General features: G+C 31.5%; 3 protein-coding genes across 4 annotated transcripts; 1 reads left to right on the top strand and 2 right to left on the bottom strand.

The window, feature by feature from the left end:
- Positions 1–289: 289 nt before the first annotated feature.
- LOC123688441 (protein ERGIC-53) lies at positions 290–6,365 on the bottom strand. 2 transcript variants are annotated; one of them, XM_045627110.1, is made up of 9 exons: positions 6,159–6,365; positions 5,623–5,777; positions 4,964–5,136; positions 4,347–4,642; positions 4,177–4,274; positions 2,964–3,190; positions 2,811–2,906; positions 776–1,051; positions 290–669 (listed from the first exon to the last, which is right to left on the bottom strand). In XM_045627110.1, exons 1-9 carry the CDS (start codon positions 6,319–6,321, stop codon positions 633–635), a joined length of 1,521 nt encoding a protein of 506 aa, XP_045483066.1. In that variant the 5' UTR covers positions 6,322–6,365; the 3' UTR covers positions 290–632. The 2 variants fall into 2 exon arrangements, with proteins under 2 accessions (XP_045483066.1, XP_045483067.1); XM_045627111.1 differs by having other exon boundaries at positions 2,811–2,901; positions 2,962–3,190; positions 6,159–6,364.
- Positions 6,366–9,822: 3,457 nt separating this feature from the next.
- On the top strand, positions 9,823–16,307 carry LOC123681861 (U-scoloptoxin(01)-Cw1a-like). The gene is made up of 3 exons (XM_045620191.1): positions 9,823–9,946; positions 11,615–11,805; positions 16,023–16,307. Exons 1-3 carry the CDS (start codon positions 9,913–9,915, stop codon positions 16,158–16,160), a joined length of 363 nt encoding a protein of 120 aa, XP_045476147.1. The 5' UTR covers positions 9,823–9,912; the 3' UTR covers positions 16,161–16,307.
- Positions 16,161–22,046, bottom strand: LOC123681847 (nucleolar GTP-binding protein 1). Its single transcript, XM_045620166.1, has 7 exons — positions 21,856–22,046; positions 21,508–21,782; positions 21,104–21,303; positions 18,538–19,070; positions 17,122–17,618; positions 16,461–16,659; positions 16,161–16,369 (listed from the first exon to the last, which is right to left on the bottom strand). The coding sequence occupies exons 1-7, from the start codon at positions 21,901–21,903 to the stop codon at positions 16,214–16,216; spliced, it is 1,908 nt and encodes a 635-aa protein (XP_045476122.1). The 5' UTR covers positions 21,904–22,046; the 3' UTR covers positions 16,161–16,213.
- Positions 22,047–22,135: the final 89 nt, after the last annotated feature.

The raw sequence follows: 22,135 nt of genomic DNA, 5'->3' as shown, positions 1-22,135 counted from the left end.
TTTTGTTTAAACTTAACCGCGTCATTTAAGATCCGAACCCACTTAGAAAATATTAGGTTTTTTGTTTTTTTGATTATGTTTATTCGATCTGCCTAACAGAATTAAATTTGACCACAGATTCCTTATCAAGAGCGTTGTCGTTTATTCGGGGGGTCATACAACTTGCTCCACTGTGATAGGAAATTTGAGTTTTTCGTTGATAAAAACCACCACCTTTGATATTCAAATATCATTAATTATATCAATCTTTTCTTTTGATGAGTTTTTATCAATATAAAATAACATTAACTTCATGGAGAAAATTTTTAATTTATACACAAATATGCAAACTACAAAGGTATAAAATATCAGGTTGAAGACATCATGAAATGAGAAAAATGTATTGAATGATTGTTTAAAAATTTTTTCCACTATCATATAACATGTACATTTTTACAAAAAAAGTTTATAAATAAATCTCTATGTTGAACCTTAGATACATAACAATATTACAGTCTTCATTGCACTGTTTGTATTGATAAATTTTTTTAAATTTTCTGTACCAAATACATTTATAAATTATTGTTCTTGTTGAGTTTTCTCTCTTGATAATTTCATTTCTGGACTAAATTTAAAATTGCTCACACAACCAATTAGTAGAATTTTTTAGATTGACTCTCCTTGGCGTCTCTGAAATTAGAAGGAAAAATTCAGTGTACACATGGAATATTTTTCTATTTTAAGAATTAATTATTTCATATAACTAAAGTATTAATTGACTATATTGATTGTTTACCTGTAAATATTATATCCTAGAATAATTGCTAATTGAACTGCTACTATCACCAATATCGATGTCATAGATACGCAACTGACTTTTGGACAGTTGCCTTCAGTGCCAAGTTTTTGATGCACTTGATGAACACTTGTTTTGACTTGATTAAGGCCATCCCGTAGTTCTGATATCAAAGATTGTGTGTCGTAGCCTACAGCCTGTACCTGCGCTGTGGGAGCTTTGACTTGATTCATCAGTATAGCATCACCTTTGCCTTTCACCTCCACAATGGCTTGTCTAGAAAATGGAGCCACATTATTTTCAAATTAATGTACAGTATAACCTACATCTATGGAATATTATTCTATGAATATCTACAGATAAAATAGTGGCATTAAGATAGGAGGACCCTAAAAGAGTTTTGAGTAATGAACGCTTCATTTATTTCGGAAACGGATAACACGATTTTTATAGATGTGTGAAAAGATCTTGTGATAGGGCTGATATTATGGTGGTGTTTACATTGTTGTCAGATTTTTCATTTTTCCAGAATAATAATGAACATTCTCTATTTCAGTATCGTAATGAGTTCATTACAGTTCTTAAAACAGTGCTGTAACTCATTACCGCATTGTTTTCAGTTATATTTTTTGTTTTGTGGTTGTCTACACTGACTCCTGATCCTATCAAATTTCAACACACGTCAATAATTGTAAATATAGTAGCATTTCAATATATTGAAATGATTTGCAAAATTATTTGCAATTTATCTTAATTCTGGTAGTGTTGAATAGATTTCGCCAGACATAATTCACGAATTTAATGCGTAATTATAAATTATTTCAAAATTCGAAACGTACGATTCAAATTCAAATTCCGTAATCTGTCAATTATCGTAACAGTCACGCCAACTGCCAAGATACAATACAAATGTCAATATAATTTCGACAATATTTCAAAAAACTTGACTGAAAAATATCGTCTAATACTTGTGGCAGAAGGCAACTGCAACACGAATGCGAAATTCGAAAACTCGCACCTTCGTCGCTCGTTTTCAAATTTCGCATTCGTGTTGGAATAGGAGCCCATTCTGCAACTTGTTTTAGAAGATACTATTGTTATTTCAAGTGGATCACCGTGTATATTTTTTTTCTTTTGAAATTTCAAAGAAATACTGAATATTTTTCATATAAAGTTCCCTATATATGTTAGAGATATGTCTACATTCAAGTAGAAGAAAATTAAGAATTTTAGATGACATACTCTAAAGCCATCTGAATGTATTTTTTTAACTTCAGCGAAGATAATCTAAATAAAACTATAACTCCGAAATTATTGCATTTAGGTATTGGAAATATAAGATGAGAAATATTCAGTTCTTAGGGATTTCAAAAGGCAGAAATATACAGGTTGATCCACTTGAAATAACAAAGCACCTGGGAGAAATGTAAATACCATTATAATATCACAATTCATCCTTGCACATCAAATTCTATGATTATTCTGAGATAAGTGCTCCATACTTGAAAATCACTCTCTATATTTTCTAAAACCATTATTTCTTGGATTCTCTAATATTGTCAACTAGTCCATTCTGAAAATTCAAGAAACCAGAAAATGTATCACCCAGACCGCTGTCAACAGATAGAAGACGTGAAAATAGGTAATGATATATGGTATTTTGGTAATCAATGCTGAGTTGATATATATATATATGTATATATACGAATGTTATATTGGGAGCGTTCAGCAGAAAGATCGGTAGCGTAAGTAGCTCTGCTACTGATAGGTATCAGTTTGGTAACGTTAGTATTCTCTGCTGGACGGGTTGCTCCTTTTCTAGACGGGTTTCTCCTTTTCTTGACAGCAATAGGTTCTATGGATCCTTCTTGAAGGTTACGTTATGATGAGTGACAATTTTCCGTTATAATATCGATCTTTATTTCCAAGTTTGCTTACGGTTTTATTACTCAAATGTGCCACTTTAATGAAAGTCAAATATCTGACAGAGCAACGTCTCTCTATGCTAGTAAATAATAAATAATAATTCACTTACTTCAATTCATTCAAAACTCCCATTATTTGGTTTTGACTGTTGAACATTGCATCAACTTCGTGTCTCCTTATGGTATCACCTCCATAACCACCTTGAATTTGATTTGAAATATTGTATTAAAAAAAAAAACTGATATGCAATCAAATCTCACCTGGAGGCGGAGCTTGTCCTGGAGCAGCTGATGGAACAGCCTGACTAGCTAATCCACTTGATTGTTGGGAGATAAGACTCATCGTTCTTTCTTGACGACCCACTACTTCATCGAGTTTTCTGCCTAATTCCTTTATGATTTCATAAATTTGGCTTTGGCCTTGGAAAATTTGTCTCAATTCTCTTTGATTATCTGATTCGAACCAATCATCAGATTCTTCAGGTTTGGCCTAAAAAAATATTTATTATAAACTGACCCTCCAATACAAAGACGAGTGATTCATTTGACGAGTTTGTTTTGTACAGGGTGGGCAAATTTCGGTGTTTTAGCACTACAACTTTAAATCCAGAAGAGAATGACAAAAACCGATACTTCATTCTCGTTCTCTTTTTCTGAGAAACTAACAAGACTAGTATTCATTTTTGGCCACCTTCTTTTGTTTTCGTGTTATAAGCGAAAATTGGAAAAATGGTGATATCGAAAAAAATTCATATCTCCGCTAATACTGATGATAGAGCTCTGAAATTAAAACATTATACTGGCACTTTTTTACGTAGAATTCAGTGGCGTGCTATTCTTTTTAACAGGGTTTTTAATTACGAAGCTATGGCCCAAAGTCATGTTTTTTCAAATGATTTCTGTGCCTTTTTTTGAAAGCTCAATTTTTCCTGATTTCAAAAATATATAACATCGTATGGTTTTTATCGATATGAATAATAAAAAATGGTCAAAAATCTTTTTTTATCAAAGTGTCTCAATTTTATGGTTCCAACTGTTGATGAGCACAGAAAAATTGAGCTTTCAATAACAAGAGCAGTGTCCTTCCGTCGATCTGATTATTTCAATGATTTTTGGTGATTTCTACAAAATTCTAATCACAGAAAAAGGATTGCTTTGACAGTGTGGCAATGATATTTTCTTTTGGTCGCTGTTGTCATTGCATTGCTGAAATAAATTAACTAACGATTGTTCATTTAAATTCGTGGTCAAGAGTGCTGTGGAGAAATTAGAAGAATTGATTTTCTGTGATTTCAAGTATAGCTTAGCTTGTACCATATGTTGTTCCCAGATTCGAAGTATGAAAACAAATGTTAGTAAAATGGGACCACTTAGAGCTAGTTTTAATCACAGAAAATCCACACTAATTTTTCCACAGCACTCTTGACCATGAATTTTAATGAATGCTCTTTATAAGCTGAGAGATATTATATTCACCTCTGGATGTTCTTTCCTGTAGTCTGCTTTTTGTTGTTCCAACTTTCTCTGGTAATCCTGATACTCTTTGTTCAACTTCTGTTGTTCATCCCCAGCAACTATAAGAGATTGTTGCAATTTATTTTCAAGGGAAAAATGAGTTTTTTTTTAGAGGATTTCTGACTATCTACCTTGCTGTGTCTGTTGGAATTGTCCAGGCTGATGTAAACTGTTCGTCAAGAAATGGATGACATCATGATCATCAGCTAATCCACCTGTAGCTGCTGAAACACCAAAGTACCCATTCTTTGGTAAATAAACATTTTCAGCACGGAAACACATTTCATAATCCTGTTCATTATTGGTCATTCCATTATTGAATAAAACAGTAAGAATATTTTGATAGTATTCAATTCTTGCTCTAGTGGGGAAAGGTTTATTTCTAAAGTCCCTCAGACATCCAGCTATTGCCTGAGTAGTTCCATCACTAAAAAAAAAGTTTCAAATATATTATAAAGTCACAAATATAGCTTAACAGTTATAATTCATAAAAAATATCATCATCGCACTGATCTAACAGGATCATTATAAGAAATAACTTATTAGGTCTAATAGTTTCAAAGAAGAAATGGCAGATGTTCAAATTATTTTCTTTTCATTTTCATGTAGCCACATTTTCAACAGAACATTCCAGGGCAATCATTTGTATGCACAACAACTATTCCAAATTTCCACCATTAAAAATGATCAACCAAAACTGAGCAATTGGTAAGATTAAATAAAAATAAAAAATATATAAATCACTCACTTTTGATGATCGAAATTTTTTGTACCATCATTGACGACCGCCATAATGTAGGGATTATTATGTTTATTGTCATTGTCAAATGAATCAAAAAATAAACCCAAGCCCACCCATCTGTCTGAAGATCCAAACACTTCACCATCGTAAGCTCCTTTACTTTGGGTGAACCAAAAAGCCTAAGGAAAACAATCAAATCAATGCATAGAAATATCAGAGAAACAATTATTTATAAAATTTGGAAGAAATCAATTCTGCATAGAATGAAACTTATGGGAAAATATGAGTCAAATTCATTGAGGAATCTAGTTTGGCTCAAGCTTTTATATTAAAAATAATAGATGAATTAGCTTTCCTTGCTAAAAGTTGAGTAATTTTCAATTACAAATTTGAGAATGTGCTATATAATCAAAACAACTGCTTTAGGTTAGTCAGCACACCAATTATTCTTTTACTATTTCTAGTGAAGGATAATCTAATAGATACTGAAAATATCAATAATTTCAATAAGGAAGCAAGAGAATGACAATATATCTTCTCAAAACATAAAAATTTCTTTGCACCATGTTTCAATTGTTGTTTGGTATTTAAATGATGTATTCTGGAGAACTTTTTACTATAAGAGATATTTTTCACAGTATTTTTAATATCATATAATGTCTCACCAATCCATCAGCACCAATTCTGCCTCTTCCTGTTACTCTAAAAGCAATATCTACATCCCACCATTCAAAACTTGTAGGGGTTTTGGTCCATATGGCACCTTTTTGACTCTTTAAGGAAGGTGCTATTCTGACATTATCTGAACTTGCAATTGCATCTGGAATTCAAATAAGTATTATTTAACTCTGCAACAAAGATTCTCATCCAATTCTCTTTTGGGAATTTCAAATTTTCTTCCTGATTTAATTTTGAAAAAAAATTGATTTTCAATTGATTTCATTATTCAATTGGAAAATACCCAGTAAGCTAATTACGAAAAATCATTATTTTCATACATTTCCATTCAAAAATTTAAAGAATTTTCAATAGAAAATTTTATTTTACTTATAGGTTATATACGTGTCAAACAAGTGACATTTTTCCACCTTATTTTCATCGTTTTCCAACAAAAATCCCATGTAAAGAACAAAGATAGTATGATGAACGTATGTCGCATCTTCGCTCAAAGCAACCTACGTGTAATATAAATTTTACTTACTTCCACCGTATTCCCAAAACGGCACTGAACCATCTTTTTGAGCTAAATAAGGTGGTTTAAAAGAATATTTGTACTCAAATCTTTTATGAACTAAATTCGCACTAACATAACTTATGGCTAAAATAAAAAAAAACGGAAGCGACAATTGCCTTCGGTTCCCCATGTTTACAACACAGCCACACGTCACCCAATGCCGCCAATAGAAAACACCGTTCACTATTGAAATTTGACAGATCTGCACCAAGAACTAAAACAATCATCAATAATTCAATATCAAAGTGCGAAATGAAATCAGATCAATTAATAGTTAATTTATCTCGGGATGTGCCATTTATGAATGATAAAATACCTATTTTTCATTGATAGGGTAATAAAATTTGTACTTTTGTACGAATTCCTCAAAATAGGTTGTAAATGAATAAATTTTCTTTTTCGCAATAATTTTTTACAGAAAATGAACTTACGATTAAACGTTGAAGTCTTGAATTAAGAATCAGGATCAGAGTTCCAATTAAACTCATCAAAATTACCTATTATAAACTCAACGAGAACTAATTTGAAATCTAATTTTTTTTTATTAATGTTACCTGGTTACGTCTATTTTACTATCATAGATTAAATAAATTTCACTAGAATGTTCTTGGTAATAATGACTGTAATTTTCGAATTTTGAGTCGTCATTGTCTCATATTTGTCTCGAAAAGGAGTTGAGATTTCGGGTGTTGATATTGAATAACATAATTCAGAATTCGTAGCCATAAGAAGTTCAAGCAAAAATCGAAAAATAACTTATATATGTATAATATTTCAATGACAATATCCGACCGAGTTGAAATTTCGTGTGTACATTATACAGAGTGTCCTAGAAGTCAACGTCATGCCGGAAAAGTAATACTAAGTTACCTATTTAAAAATTAGACATTTAAAAAAATCAATAAAATCTCCTACTATGTGTGACTTTTTTTTCAATCCTGTTAATGCAGATATTTATTCTTTGATTTTTTTTTTGTTAAGTAATATGCTTCTGCAAATTCTGTTCATAAAAATTCAATGACACTCCTTGCCAAACCAAAGATTCAAAATAAAAATAATTAATTAAAACTTCCCATTACATACTGAAAAAAGTACAAATCTGCTTTGGTAACTATAAATTCAAAAGTTTCCGCCAAGAGAGCACAAAAACATCTCAGAGATGTTTTCTCTTCTCATCTCAGAGATGTACGAGAATTCGCGATTTAATATAATTACAAAATGCAGGGTCGTCGCTAGCCAAACTGCCGCCCTAGGCAGAGACCCAATTTGCCGCCCTAACAGAAGCTAACTCTGCAGAATGCTAAAAATTAATATTGGATAATCGAGCTCTAGAGCCCGCTATAGCATTTCTGCCGCCCGGGAAAAAATACAGGTCGGCACCCTTGCAGGTTTTGTACAGGGTGAGCAAATTTCGATGTTTCAGCATCAGCACAACAACTCTTAAATCAAAGGAGATAGACAAAATCTGATACCCCCAATCTCGTTCTCCTTTTCTGAGAAACTAAAAAGAGTATATAGTATTCAATTTTGGCCACCTTCTTTTGTTTTAGAGTTATAAGCACAAATTGGAAAAACGGACAATATCGAAAAAATGTATATCTCCGCTAAAATTGATGATAGAGCTTTGAAATTGAAACATTTCGTAGAATCCAGTGGCGTGCTCGTCTTTTTAGCAATATTTTTAATTACAAAGTTATGACCCGCCAAAGTTATGTTTTTTTTCTACATTCATGCAAAAAGCAAAACTTTATTGAACTATATTTAGTGGAAAAAGAAGTTCTTTATTGCACTCATCTGTCATTCTACTTCAACGTGCTGTCATCATGACAAACATAAACGTTCAAACCCACTACATATTTATCAGATATGCTGTGAGATTGGCAATACATACGTTTCAAACAGTTACATATTTTATATTATTTTGTATTAATGTTAGCAGCCAGAGATAAACAAACAATGCCTTCCCGAGAATAACTCCTTAATCAAGACTGATCCGATTTGTAACCGTCTACCTCCATAGAGCAAACTGTCTGTACTGCCGCACCTCAATAAATCATATTTTGCTTTTCTCATGAAAGTAGAAAAAATGTTGTATGCAACTCGTGCAAAAATTGTACTTTTAATTTCTACAAATGTGATTTTGGTTGATCAAGCTTGAAATGCCGCCCTTGAATTTTGTCGCACTAGGCGACCGCACCCTGCCTCCCTCCTATCGACGGCCCTGTATATCATTTTTGAAAGAGGGAAAAAGCGATTTTATTTGTCATAGAAATAATTATGGCTTAAATAAAAAAACACAAGTTTGATATATAACCTCAAAACTAATTGCAATAAAACACAAATTATTACACCAATGGATTTTACTGAAAAAGTGCTTGCAGAATGTTTTTGTTTCATGTTTATAGCACCAGTGATAAAGAAGTTGATAACTTTTTATTTCACGCCATTTTCTAATTTTCTCTAATAGCTTGAGAACAGGTGAATTTATCAGGTTGCGGTTTTCACAGAATTAATTCTGTAAACGATCGATCCCGAAAATGTGGCATTCATTTTTTTTTAGCTCAAAAGGGATTCTGAGATCACCTCACAATGCAAAGAAATTGGGACACAATCTAATTCGAAAGTTAAATATTTTTGAGAATTCTCCCATCTTAAAATAACCTTCGCAATTCTCTTCACAGAATACAAGACGATATCGATATTATACAGGGTGTAACTTGAGTGACTGGCCATAGCCTAGTAGTTAATGCAGATCACCAGGCCTCCCAGAGTAGTAGCTTGTTTTGTATCCTAAGTTTAGTTTCGGATATACAGGGTGATTCATGCAAATTGACCTAAATTTCTGATATCCATAACTAGAAATCAGCAGTCCGATTTTGTTCAAATTTTGTGGGTTTATTTACTTCATGCAGCCGTTTAAAGCGATTAATGTAATATAAATATTTTCAGAGCAGTGCTCAAATTATTGAATTTTTTCCTTTAGACTTCGAAATCTATGTTTTTTTTAAGTTTTAGAGAAATATCGCTATTGGCATGAAAAAATACATAATCAGTCTAATGAATTCAATTTTTACTTTGAATGGCACATTTTTTTCAATGCAGTAGCAAACGAAAGAATTTATGTGCTAATTTAATTAACTTTTTTGAAATACGGTCCTGTTTTTATTCCGTTTATGATAATATTTGATGTAATCTGATAATCTTTCGGATTTTATAAATTTCTGTTCAACTCTCTTTCATTATCAGCCCTCAGCTCCTACTGATTGTTGTAACAGGCTGCTCAAATTATCAATTAGAATTATGTTTGATGAAACTGTGAATCCCCGAAACTAACGCAGTCTTAAAATACAAAACAAGTGACTTTTCTGAAAGGCCTGAATGACTTGCAATCATCACTAGGCTGTGGCCAGTCACTCATGTTACACCCTGTATGTATCGTTACATTTCTTGATCGACCTAAAATCGCAGGAGCGGGGGAGGTTGAACCTCGAAAAAATAAGTAGATTTCAACTTGTTTCCTTGTTCCAAAAAAAATAAGGATTAATAGAGTGAATGGTAGCAATCAGAATCTGATCTGATGGGTGGTTGTACGGAGTTTGACCCAGATTTGAGGATAGCACATTCGATTTTTCAATGGCATAGCCACTTAAATATATTGTACCTAGTTCAGATTTTTTTTATCATTTGAGATCCAGTAAAGTCGGTGAAGGTTTCAATCAGAATGGTTGTGTTGCAGATAATTTTTTTTCTATTAGGTATGAACATTTTTATTTGAATCAAATCGTAATAAATGTTTGGAAACGTAAAATTTTCTGTATTAAAGTAGCTTGAAGACTCTGACAACACACTGTACATTTTTTACAATATCCACCACTTTTTGTCAGAAGCTTTTGATCATTCTATTCCGTAAATAAATACTCCCTGAGTCCCATAATTATTTTTTAACCATTATTCACAAAATGATTTGTGGAGCACTTTGGTAGGTATATCTACAATTTTTTTTATAAATGCCTATTTTACGTAATTTACATCGTGGCGAAAAATATGCTAGACAAAAAATTATTGTTTTTTATGTTGAATTTGTCTGTATTCCTTCATGTTGTTTCTAACTGAATTACATTCTCATTCGGTACTTTGAATTTCCACACTTGGGATTTTTGTTGATCAAGCTTGAAATGCCGCCCCTAAATTTTGGCGAAATAGGCGACATCGTTCCCTGCCTGTACCCCCTAGCGACGGCTCTGTCACTGTATGCTCATTTAAATTTTTTCATATGGGGTTACGAATGCCAATTATAACAGAGCGTTCAGGATTCGATATATGGAATAATAGAATATCAAATTCTCGGTACTGGATCCAGTTGAATTTTTGAAACAAAATTAGAAAATATATTTTTCAGAAAATTAAAACACATGTTTATGGAATTGAAAATATATACTTATTGCTACGATGATATAGATATACTATTGGAATAAATTTACGGATCAAAATAAAATTCGAAATTTTTAGCGGTTTTTCAAATGGCTGATGTATTTTCAATATCAATGGTCGTATTTCAATTTGATCTCATGAAGAAAAAAAACGTGTACCGCTCAATCCTAATGAATACAGTATCTAAAATTTCTGCAACATTTTTTCAGTTTTTATTTTTGGAATACAGACTTGGAAATTTTTTTTCCAACTTAACCACTATATGAATGAGTTAACTTGTTCATACCTTTTTTTCGAAATTTCGATGCGAGCTGCACTTCTCGCTGAAATATGGAACTTTGAATTGAAAAGGACCTTTTTGTCTTTAACCATCAATATCTCACCAATCAATATGATTGCACAGAAAAGTTAAGGGATGTTTTTAAATCTTGAATGAAGTCTCTACAAGAAGTAGCTATTGGATTTTCGAATATTTTTTTTTCGTTCTCTACATTAATTAGAAAAGTTGATAAAAAAGGGCTTTCGGAGGCTTTTTGTATAATCAAGCGCTGAATTGAAAATATCAAAAAAACCATCAATGTTAAGTATGCGTTTTGCAGTTCAATAACACCACAAAAATCCCAGAGAATTGCAATTCAATTCATGGAGTGGTTTTTTGTTTCATTCGATCGTATTTTTAAAAAAATTAAAGGATCCAAGGTTTTTTTTTGCGATAGAAGGAATTAAATATTACGTAAAATTTGGTTATTCGAATTTGATACTTGTCGAGTTATAATTTCAACTTCGTCGGTTGTAACGGAAATATTGGGATTTTTTTTATATTCTGCTTGAAGTTCCTAATAGCGAATAACTTGAAATTATTATAATCTGTATAGAGATTAAAGGAATCGGTTGAAAATACATGACGAAAAGTTCCAATATGTTATATGGCTTCAAAGATGACGACTTATTATTGATGATGGGTTTATTCTATTTTTAATATTTCAATGCAGGTATCTTTTCGATGTCTGCTAAAGGAGGACACCGTATCATTCCAGGATCTATGCCATACGATGGGTATCATAATTTACATTTACCTCATAGTCCACCTTTATATCCAACTTTTGCAAAGGTACCCCCTACAGGATTTACTTGCAAGGGACGAAGTCCTGGTTATTATGCAGATGTGAACTCTGGATGCCAGGTAACTATAACCATAGTATAAGGATTCTTTATACTATGCTATAACCATAATTTTTGTAGATATAACAAAAAAAAAACATATACAACTAATTATATCTTATACGAGAACTGCAGACCCCAATGAATTATCGTATAAGAAATCGATAGTTGTATATTTTTTTTTGTTACCTATATCTACGAAAATTATTACCAATTGAAGACTTTAATTGGTTTATTATTGCCTCTGAGATTATTCGGGAAAAAATCATTTGGTAGTTTCAATATACCGGGTGTAGCAGGATCATGGTACACCCCCTTATTTCCGTTAGTTTTGAAGGTGATAGATTGAAATTTGGGATATCCCATATACATAATAAAAGCGACACTATTTGATCTACAAATAATTTATTTTTCACTTCCTGTTTCGACGGAAGTGATGCCAACTTTCGATTATTAAATGGAACACCCTGTATATTATTACATTTTTGAAATCTGTATATAATTTTCTGAATCCAATGATACTACATAAGTGATATTTCAAACGTAAAATTTTTTTATAATTTAATTTTTAGTTTTCCATTTAAGTGTGCCATATTATGATGGTTCCGATCTATTTCATTTGACCCGTCTAATTCTAGAACAGTCGAAATCCCGTCAAATAAAGTTCATCGTAATAGTTTTTGGGGTAAAACTCAATTTTTTCAAATGGAACCATATTGGTACCGTAGTACCATTTATTAATACTATTACCAGGGCCCCCGCAACCGCGCGTTCAACGCGTGCACCGCACGCGGACGCCACTCTTAAGGGGCATGAAAATCCGAAAGACCAAAGGTTTTTGAAAAAAAAATTTTTTATTTTTTCAACAATTTTAAACGTTCAAAGACATCTTTTACACATCCAAACAAGTTCCCGAACGTCACAATCCCTATAAAATAACCTCGGCCACAGATTGCAATTATACGATTCTTGTCGAGTAAACAAATCATAAATAATCATCCATTTGTCGGTACGGGATTTCTTTATGGACCACCTTGCACCGGACGGCGGGCACCATTTCTTCGATCATCACTAAAACGCATATGGTACACATAAACAATCATAAATACCGAAGCGATAGCTTTTAGCCAGGGGAATTACTGAAACTTTCGCCACCATCTGTAGGAAAAATACTACATGTTACAGAGAATTTCTGAAACTACCAAAATCTGCTTGCTATGCTATAACAGCAGAAACCTATCCAAAGAATAGTTATTTTTTTTCGAAACGTTTAGGGGTTGAGGTCAAGACGCAAAAAATTAAAATACTCAGATAATTGGAAATATTTGTATTTTGTGTAATTGTGGTTTGTGTTACTGTTTCTTGTTGTGATTAAATTAAATTTTATGAAATGGTAAGTACCTATCCACATACAGTATTAGCATTTCTATTAGTCTATAAAATTCGATATTTTTTTTTTCTGTTTAAAATGGTGCACATCCTAAATTAGCCCATACCTATATACTATAATATTATTTTTATTTGCTTCAAATAGGAAAGTATTGTTTGTAATCGTGAAAAAATTGAATCGACTTTGATATTTTGAATTGGTTACCAGGGGCCACCATCATATTATACTTAATTTTTTTTTTAATATGCACCCTGGATCTGTATTATTTATTTGATGTTCGTAGCCGTTTGACATTCTAAAAAAAATTTATTACACCTTTGCCAAAAATTAATTATTATAACAGGAACAGGGTATGTGCTTCAGATCGGTCTTAACTCATTATTATTATTAATATTACCTCCGTTTAGGTTTAAAGGCTCGGATTTAAGGTTTAAATTCATAAAAATGAAAACATACGGGTTATTCTCAAAGGGATGGCGCAAAGTAAATCATGGGTGAATGTCCTTACCAATTTTGGATCAAGTTTTTCTTAAATTCTAGGAGCCATACAAGAGAAAACGACCTTCTGGTGCAAAATTTCGAGAGCAAAAAAAAGCTAGACTTCAACAAAGGGAGAAGATGGCTGGGAGTATGGAATAATATTTACTAATTATTAATAATAATATTAATATTTTAATATAATATTATGAATAATTTAAAGAAGAATAAAGCTCAGGTTTTGAAAACTGTTCAGTTTCATTACAAAATTAAAATAAAATGCGGTTTTGAAAGAATGCTTGAATAAAATAATGAAACATTTAAAAAATGTATCATGCAACAACTGACAGCATAAAGTTCTTAAGGCATTCAATAAAGGTTGCTGATAGTTTTTTTAACCCTTCTACAAATAAATTCCTAACAAAAATTGAAAAATTTTTTGCCGATTATCCTGCGACGTTTTTCTCCACTTCCCCCCTTTTTGGGGCGCCAAAATATTTTCGGCACGCGGGCGTTGACCCTTGCGGGGGCCCTTACTATTACTAAGGTATTCATCCATACATGTTAATGGAATGTGCGTTCAATAAAATCAAAATTACAGCTAAAACAAAATAATTATATTTTCTTATAGCTGTAATTTTGATTGTATTGATCGCAAATTTTATTTACATGTATAGATGAATACCTTATTAACAGTACTAATGAATGGTATCACGGTACCAATATGGTTCTATTTGAAAAAATTGAGTTTTACCCCAAAAACTATTACGATGAACTTTATTTGCTCATAAAAAACGCAATTTAGTATTTTTGACATAATTTCGATTTTTCTAGTATTAGACGGGTCAATCGGAATAAATCGGAACCATTATGGCACACTTAAATGGAAAACTAAAAATTAAATTATAAAAAATTTTGACGTTTGAAATATCACTTATGTAGTATCATTGGATTCAGAAAATTATGCAGATTTCAAAAATGTTATAATATACAGGGTGTTCCATTTAAAAATCGAAAGTTGGTATCACTTCCGGCGAAACAGGAAGTGAAAAAGAAATCATTTGTAGATCAAAAAGTGTCGCTTATTATGTATATGGGATATCCCAAATTTCAATCTATTACCTTCAAAACTAACGGAGATAAGGAGGGTGTACCATGGATCCCGGTACGTACAATTGAAAATTATGAAATTTGGTTATATTGGTTGCCTCATACATATAAAAGAGGGGGTGAGGGTTACTTGAGTAAATCCTACACCTAAAATAAAACTTTTAAGAGTTATCGAGAAAGAACACGAATGAAAACCGCAATTTCTAAGTGAACGGAAGTAGTCTGATGACTTCTGGAAAACACAGAAATAAACTAAAATTCGGTGTTTCGATAACTGAATTCATCCAATAAATCAGTTTTCATTCATATTATTTTAAAAATTTCTACTGGCCTATTAATTCTCGACAATCCCAAAGAACAATCAATTAGATATACAATTTATGAAATGTCAAATTTAATTTTCGAAACACTGAATTTAAGTTTCTTTCATTGTTTTAACGAAAAGTTAGAGAATTTTTCGAGACTTAAATTTCATGAGAATGATTAATGGAATGGATAAATTGAGGTCGTTCAGGCGGAAAATTCAAACTTTATTACAGAGCCATCTGTGACGATTTGTGAAAAATTGTTCGTACTTGTATTTTTTGCCGTAGAAAATGAATGTGCAATAAAAACAGGGGTGTCATTTGAAATTCCAATTACTACCTCCGGAACCCCCCTCAAGGGGGAATTAAATGAAAGAGGTTCTGGCATAAGTGGATTCCGTCTCAAAACCGTTCTTTTTATTTTTGAGATTTTTAACTGATTCAACTTAAAAATTACATAGTATAATTATATAGTTTTTTTTTCAACTACCCAAACACCGAAAGGTATTATTGGGTAATATTTTTTTTTACTGCGATTTTCAGCATTCAATTTTAAAATACTAAAATATTTACAAAATGAATACCATCAACTGATTGTACCAAATTTCATGTATGTAGTTCTCAGTTTTCCAAAACACTCAACTTACATGTGTATACCTATTAATCTTTCAAATTCACTATTATACGAAATTTAAAAGAATTTGATCAATTTCAACTTTTTTCCTTGAATTTCAAAGGTTTTCTCAGAAAATAATGAACTTAAATTTTTCACTCTGCAGAGATAACATATTTTTCAAAGAAATTTGTAAAAATTATGTTTTTGTTACAAATTAGATGTAGAAAAAAATCATCATTTTTATGTACAACCTGTAAAGTCCTCTTAGTACATATTGAAAAACAAATTGATAACTTTTTGAGAAATTAATAAAGATTTTTACCAATCCTTCAATTTTTTAGGCTTATTACATGTGTCAACCGAATGTAGCTGCTTCATTTTTGTGCACTAATGGCACCCTTTTCAATGAACAATTTCAAGTGTGTGATCAGTTTTATAATGTAAGATGTGGATCGCCTTACTTAGATTTATATAAATAATTTCTTGAACACAAAACCCTTTATTCACATAATTTAATAATAAACATTTATATTTATCTTCTGTCCGTTGTTCCTGATCCTCTTTTTCCAGAATAAAGATGTTTTGGCATCTTTGTACCAATAAACCTATCTGCTTCACCTTTGAGACCATATCTTGCAACTTTCTTGGCAATGGCACGATGTGCAATTTGCTGCAATTTCTTTTTAGTCTGAAAAAAATGTTAAGAGCATATATCAGAAATATTATCTTGGAGTATGTACATCAATTCTTTTGGTGAAAATTCTTATTGAAATACTTACAGCAAGGTCCTTTATACCCAAATCACCTCTTGAAGGTTTCACAATTCTCTTCAATTTAGATTTCGTATCATCATCGATATCCATCTTCATTCTCTTTGTGAGAGCTGAGGACTTTATATTTTTGGTGAAGTGAGTATTTGATATGTGAGACATATCCACCCCCCTACTTTGCAAATCTTTCTTAAATTTGGATGCAAGTCTAAAATTCCAAAGTAAAGTTAGTGAACATTATACCATTATAGTCAATAAATAAATATAAACTTTATCCAGAAAAATAATTTTCAGAGATTTCACATTCCCGCTAATTCTATGTAAATATTCATTTTAGTAAAATGATTTGCTTCTACAAAAAAAAAAGATAAAATGTTATGTGAATGCAACATTGAATAAATGTTTGAAAATCGTTTCAAATGGTAATTCATCATGTAATTTTGTCTTGAATCTCTGGGTCTTATTTTTAAATATGTTTAAAATAGTCCCACACATTGGTCATGTACCCAAATTAATTAATCCTGATTTGATAGACCCCAGAAAAAGTTGCATTTTCCATATTCATCATCAGTGGATATTCCAATATTTTCAATACTTGTTTCAACATTTGAACAAGAATACCGACAAAATATAGATAAAATTTATACATCATTACGAAATTAATGCTTACCTTGTTCTAGTTTGGTTACGAGCAGTTCTAGAAATGGTTTGCTTCTTATTTTGTTTATTGACTCTTGCTTCTTCTTTTGTTATTGCTTTTTGATGCCTGATTTTCAAGGCTAGTTCTTTTATTTCTCTATCAGTCTGACTTAATTCCATTTTCGGTAAATCATACATGCCAGTTCTTACTCTAATAGCTTCTTCCTCCTTCAACTTCGCAAATTTTTCAAAAATGTGAGGATCCATGAAATCTGCAATATTGTGGCCATTCCACATTTCTGGGATAACGTCCCAACGTTCATCCTCTGGGATGTCTGTATAAGATTTTTTAAGGTCAAGAACATAATCATCACCAAGTTCCACTTCCCATTCTCTTTCTAGTTTTTGAATTTTTTTTTCGGTATTTCCCTGTCTTTTTGCTAAAACGGTAGCCGGTATGACTGGTGGACGAGATTGGTTCTCAACTTCTGGTTTTCCAACATGAAGACGATTCAATATACCACTGACCTTTGGAAGACAAAAAATTATTGTATGATAGGAGCAAAAATAAAATTGAGAATATGAATTGAATCAAGCAATCAAGTACAAAGGATAATAATAAATTGAGGTAGTTATGTTTTAATAATTTGACCTATTTAAGTTGTATGTAAGTATTGTCTACAGTATCCTTTGGACTTGATTGTTTAAATTCCTTGCAGCTTTGAATTGAAAATGAGACCATTTTGAAGGTCTTGAATCTAGTTGTCATCAAAATAAAGATTGTCAGACAATAAGGACTTTTTTTCCTAATTCAATGATGAATTTATCTGTTCTTCAATTTATTAAAGAATAACAACTCAAATGGGAAGAAAGAAAAAAAAAATTGAATTTATGATTGAAGTATGTACATCCAAGTTGTACATTAAATTCAAACACAAATTTTTATTATTAAATAAAACATTTTTTTCATTAATCATTTTTTCGGATATGGTTAATGTGAAAAGTTTTAAGTGCTTAATCGTTTCACAATGTTCTAATGCACTCCTATCCTTTTGATATTTACATCATAGACTACTTTTTACACAACGAGATAACTCAATTGAGGTATATGAATTAAAAGTCCCGGGTCTGGAGTACAGATGGCACAACCAGTACCACTTTTTTCTCTTATTAGTACAAATTTTGAAATATGGGTCCAGTCTGGATCGAGTTATTGAATGTGAAGTGACGCTGCAGGTGTTGTCATATTTTATAGTATATGTGGAAAGAAATCTTGTTCTTATAGTTATATGAAAGTAAATGATTTTGATTAAAAAAGGAATTATTTCTTTCTCAGTAGTCTTATTTTTGAGAAAATTATTAATCTCAAAACATTGATTAATATTATCACAGGTCATATATATATATATAAAATCTATTGATATTTATAAAAATCAAAATAACATACCTTATTAGTTTTATATTTTTCACTGACTCTGAATTGTAGAAGTGTCTCACATGCCTCAAATTTGACATTCATGACTCCAGATTCATTTACTGTTGACATTTCATAAAGTGGTATATTTTCCTTCTCAAAATTTGCTAGAAGGTCTCTCTTCGAAGAGGGTAATTCATCCAATCTCAAGATGTCACATTTATTTATGACCACAATTAAAGGTTTTCGTACGAACATTGGTTTTATAGATTGAAACAAATTAATTTGTTCTTCAATACTATGTCCACACTGCTCTGATAAGTCCATGATATAGAGTATGCAAGCACGTAAATGAACTAATGCAGCAATAGCCTGCATTTCAATAGCATTCCTTTCTTCTAGGGGATGATCCAGAATACCAGGAGTATCAATTACTTGGTAACGTATTTTTTTGTGATCTGTATGGCCAACATACAGAGCTTTAGTGGTGAAAGCATAAGGTTGTACTTCAACTTCTGCTCTTGTTATTTTATTGATAAAGGAAGATTTCCCCACATTTGGAAAACCTTAAAAATATAAATATTAATTTGTGATTAAATACTAAGACTTGATAACAAATAAATAAATAATAGTTTCAATGCTGCTTACTGTCATGTTCTTTATAATAATAATGAAAAGAATGGAGGTATACTTGATCAAATTGAAATCGTATTAAATTATTTTACACATATAAAATATTCAAGAGATATACACCCAGTTGCAGGAATGTTCATTAAAATTTAATGCCATCTTAAAATTTTATTCCTCCTGTAGAAGCCTATTGGCTACCTGCACCATTATATGAGGATTACATTTTAATGCGGCATTAAATATCCAGCAACTGGGTATTAGTATATTTATTTGGTGCAGTTGTTGATATGGTGGATTTTATAACTGAAGAAATAGACAAGAATAAATATGTAATTGTGGTCTTCATTGATCTGAGGAAAGCATTTGACACTGTGGACATAGGTATTTTATTAGATAAGCTCCAAAAAATGGGTTTCAGAGGTGTTTGTTATGACCTACTAAAGTCATACTCAGAAAATAGGGTTTCCTATGTGTGTATGGATGACTGTGAAAGTGAAAGACTTGTAATGACTACTGGGGTAGCACAGGGCTCCGTCCTGGGTCCAATTGAGTACCTCTTATATGTCCATAGTTTAAAATTTTTGAAAATGGGATCAAGATATTATAAATTTGCTGATGACACTGCTTTTGTTCTCTCAGCCGATAACATGGGGGAATTGGAGAATGTGATGAATCAGGATTTGGAATTGTACTATGACTGGCTGTGTTATAATAGATTAACGTTGAATATAGATAAAACTGTATATATGATTATTAAACAAAAAAATAAGAAAAGATGTGATATAGAAATAAAAATCAATAATACTGCTTTAAAAAAGGTTGAAGAGTACAGATATTTGGGTTTGCTGATTGACGATAAGCTGTCTTGGCGGTTTCATATAGAAAAACTGAAAAACAAACTTGCTCCAATGATAGGTGCTGTAAGGAGATGCGCCAACTTAATAAATGATCGTGCCAGAAAGGTGATATATGAAAGTTTTATAGCGTCACAACTTAGATACATGAGAGTTTGTTGGGGAAACGCACCAAAATACCTAATGGAGCAGATCCAACGGTATCAAAACAGAGCAGTCAAGGCAGTGTACGCATTAGATTATTTTACATCGACAGACAGCCTATACACTAATACATCAATATTTAACATTGAAAAAATGAGAGCTTATGAACAAGTCAAACTAATATATAACATCAAAAAAAATTACCTAAAAACACAAACTAAATTGCAACTTGTTAATGAATGTCACGCCTACCCCATCAGAACACAGAATCAACTTAGAACCAATTACAGAAGAACTGTGAAATCACAAAATACGCCCATCTATAGGAGCATAATGACTTATAACTCGGTTCCTGTGACTGTGACTGACTCAAACAATCCAAAGAAGATGTGCCGTAATCTAAGAGAATACCTAGAACTTAATTAACCTCAATGTTTGTAATTGTTTGTTTTTTTTTGTTTTTTTTCGATAGAAGTGATTTGTTAATTTAGATTTGTTATATGAGTTGAAGCCTTGGTACCAGTACACCTGTACTGATTTAAGGTCAGAAAAATAAAGTTTATTATTATTATTATTATTTTAGAATTGTGGAAATTCAAAACATTTTCTGTTGTTATGCTTTGAATGGATAAGTTGCTAACTCTATCCACCTTAAAAACAGAAACAAAATTAAGCAATTTCCAAAATTTGGGCTGATTTATTCAGATTTGTTGATTTCTTTCATAAAAAGAATTGGCTTTGGTTGTTATAGATCTAATTTTCAGTGGATCTACTCATATTATTCAGCATTTATATGTATAAAATATTAATTTCATAAGAATTTGAATGAATCATAATTCCAGTATACAATAAAAAGTTCAAAATAGTCTCTGAATGGCATTTACTACGATTGTTGAAATAAATAGTCTGTATAATCTTTCTCAATATGAAAATAATTGTTATACATATATTAAACAGAGTAAACTACTTACCACATAATACAATGGTTCTTGTGTATGGATCTATAGATGGCATACGTGCCAAATGTTGTCTCACTTGTTCCAAATATTTTAGATTTGGTGCCTGACGAGCTATTATTTTTGTCATTCTTCCAAGGGCAGCTCTTTTGAGTTGTTTGCAGCGATAAAGGGAGTCCGCATATTTGATGAACTTGACATGTTCCTTAGCAACACTAAAGTAAAACATAATTACATTTCAAAAAAGTAAACTTGACAAAACTTACAATTATGTATGTATTGAACACATTCTTGTCCACTGAATCTTCAGTGTGTAGTTTCTGAAGATCACAACATTGTTATAAAAACATCATAATTCACAAAAAAAGATCTCGTAAACAAGAGTGCGGTTAATTCAACCTCGCGTATTGTGAACTTACTTGTCGATCAGATGTCGAGCTGTGTTGATTTGGCCAAGAGATATTTTGTAATGGTCCTGATCAAAGAGAACATTCATGAGGTCCGCATAAAATGGATGAATCTGATCTAATTTTGGAAATTCTGTCAATATTTGTGAGAGACGATCATGATAACTCTGTTGGCAAAATTTTACTTTCAATGTATAGAAATTTCGGATCCTTGGGATCTTATATTGTTTGTGGACAACTGTAGGTGTTTTTCTCTGAGTTTTAGATAAAATAATGTCTGCGAATTCCTGAAACATAAGAATAGGTTTAAAATTATGGGATTCTTGACCAAATAAATCATGAAGTAAAAAAATAAATTACCTTTGCCGTGGGAACAACGGATATATTCTTGAAATTATATGTAGCCATTATTATTATTATTTCACTATTAACTATATTTTTAAATAAATTTCACAATTGCACGTTTTGGATGTAGGACACCGAAATCTTATTTTGTAAAAGGTTATAATTAACATAGATGTTTTTCTTCTTCTCTTGTTGACACATCAGATTCCATAGAAATATAATATATTATATTTCTATTTCAGATTCCTTGAACCTTGCGTTTTTTGACTAGTTCTTTTCAAAAAATTGTTGAAAT

The sequence above is a fragment of the Harmonia axyridis genome, chromosome 1 (genome assembly GCF_914767665.1).
Source record: "Harmonia axyridis chromosome 1, icHarAxyr1.1, whole genome shotgun sequence".
Taxonomy (NCBI): domain Eukaryota; kingdom Metazoa; phylum Arthropoda; class Insecta; order Coleoptera; family Coccinellidae; genus Harmonia; species Harmonia axyridis.
This window is presented reverse-complemented; position numbering and strand designations above follow the sequence as displayed.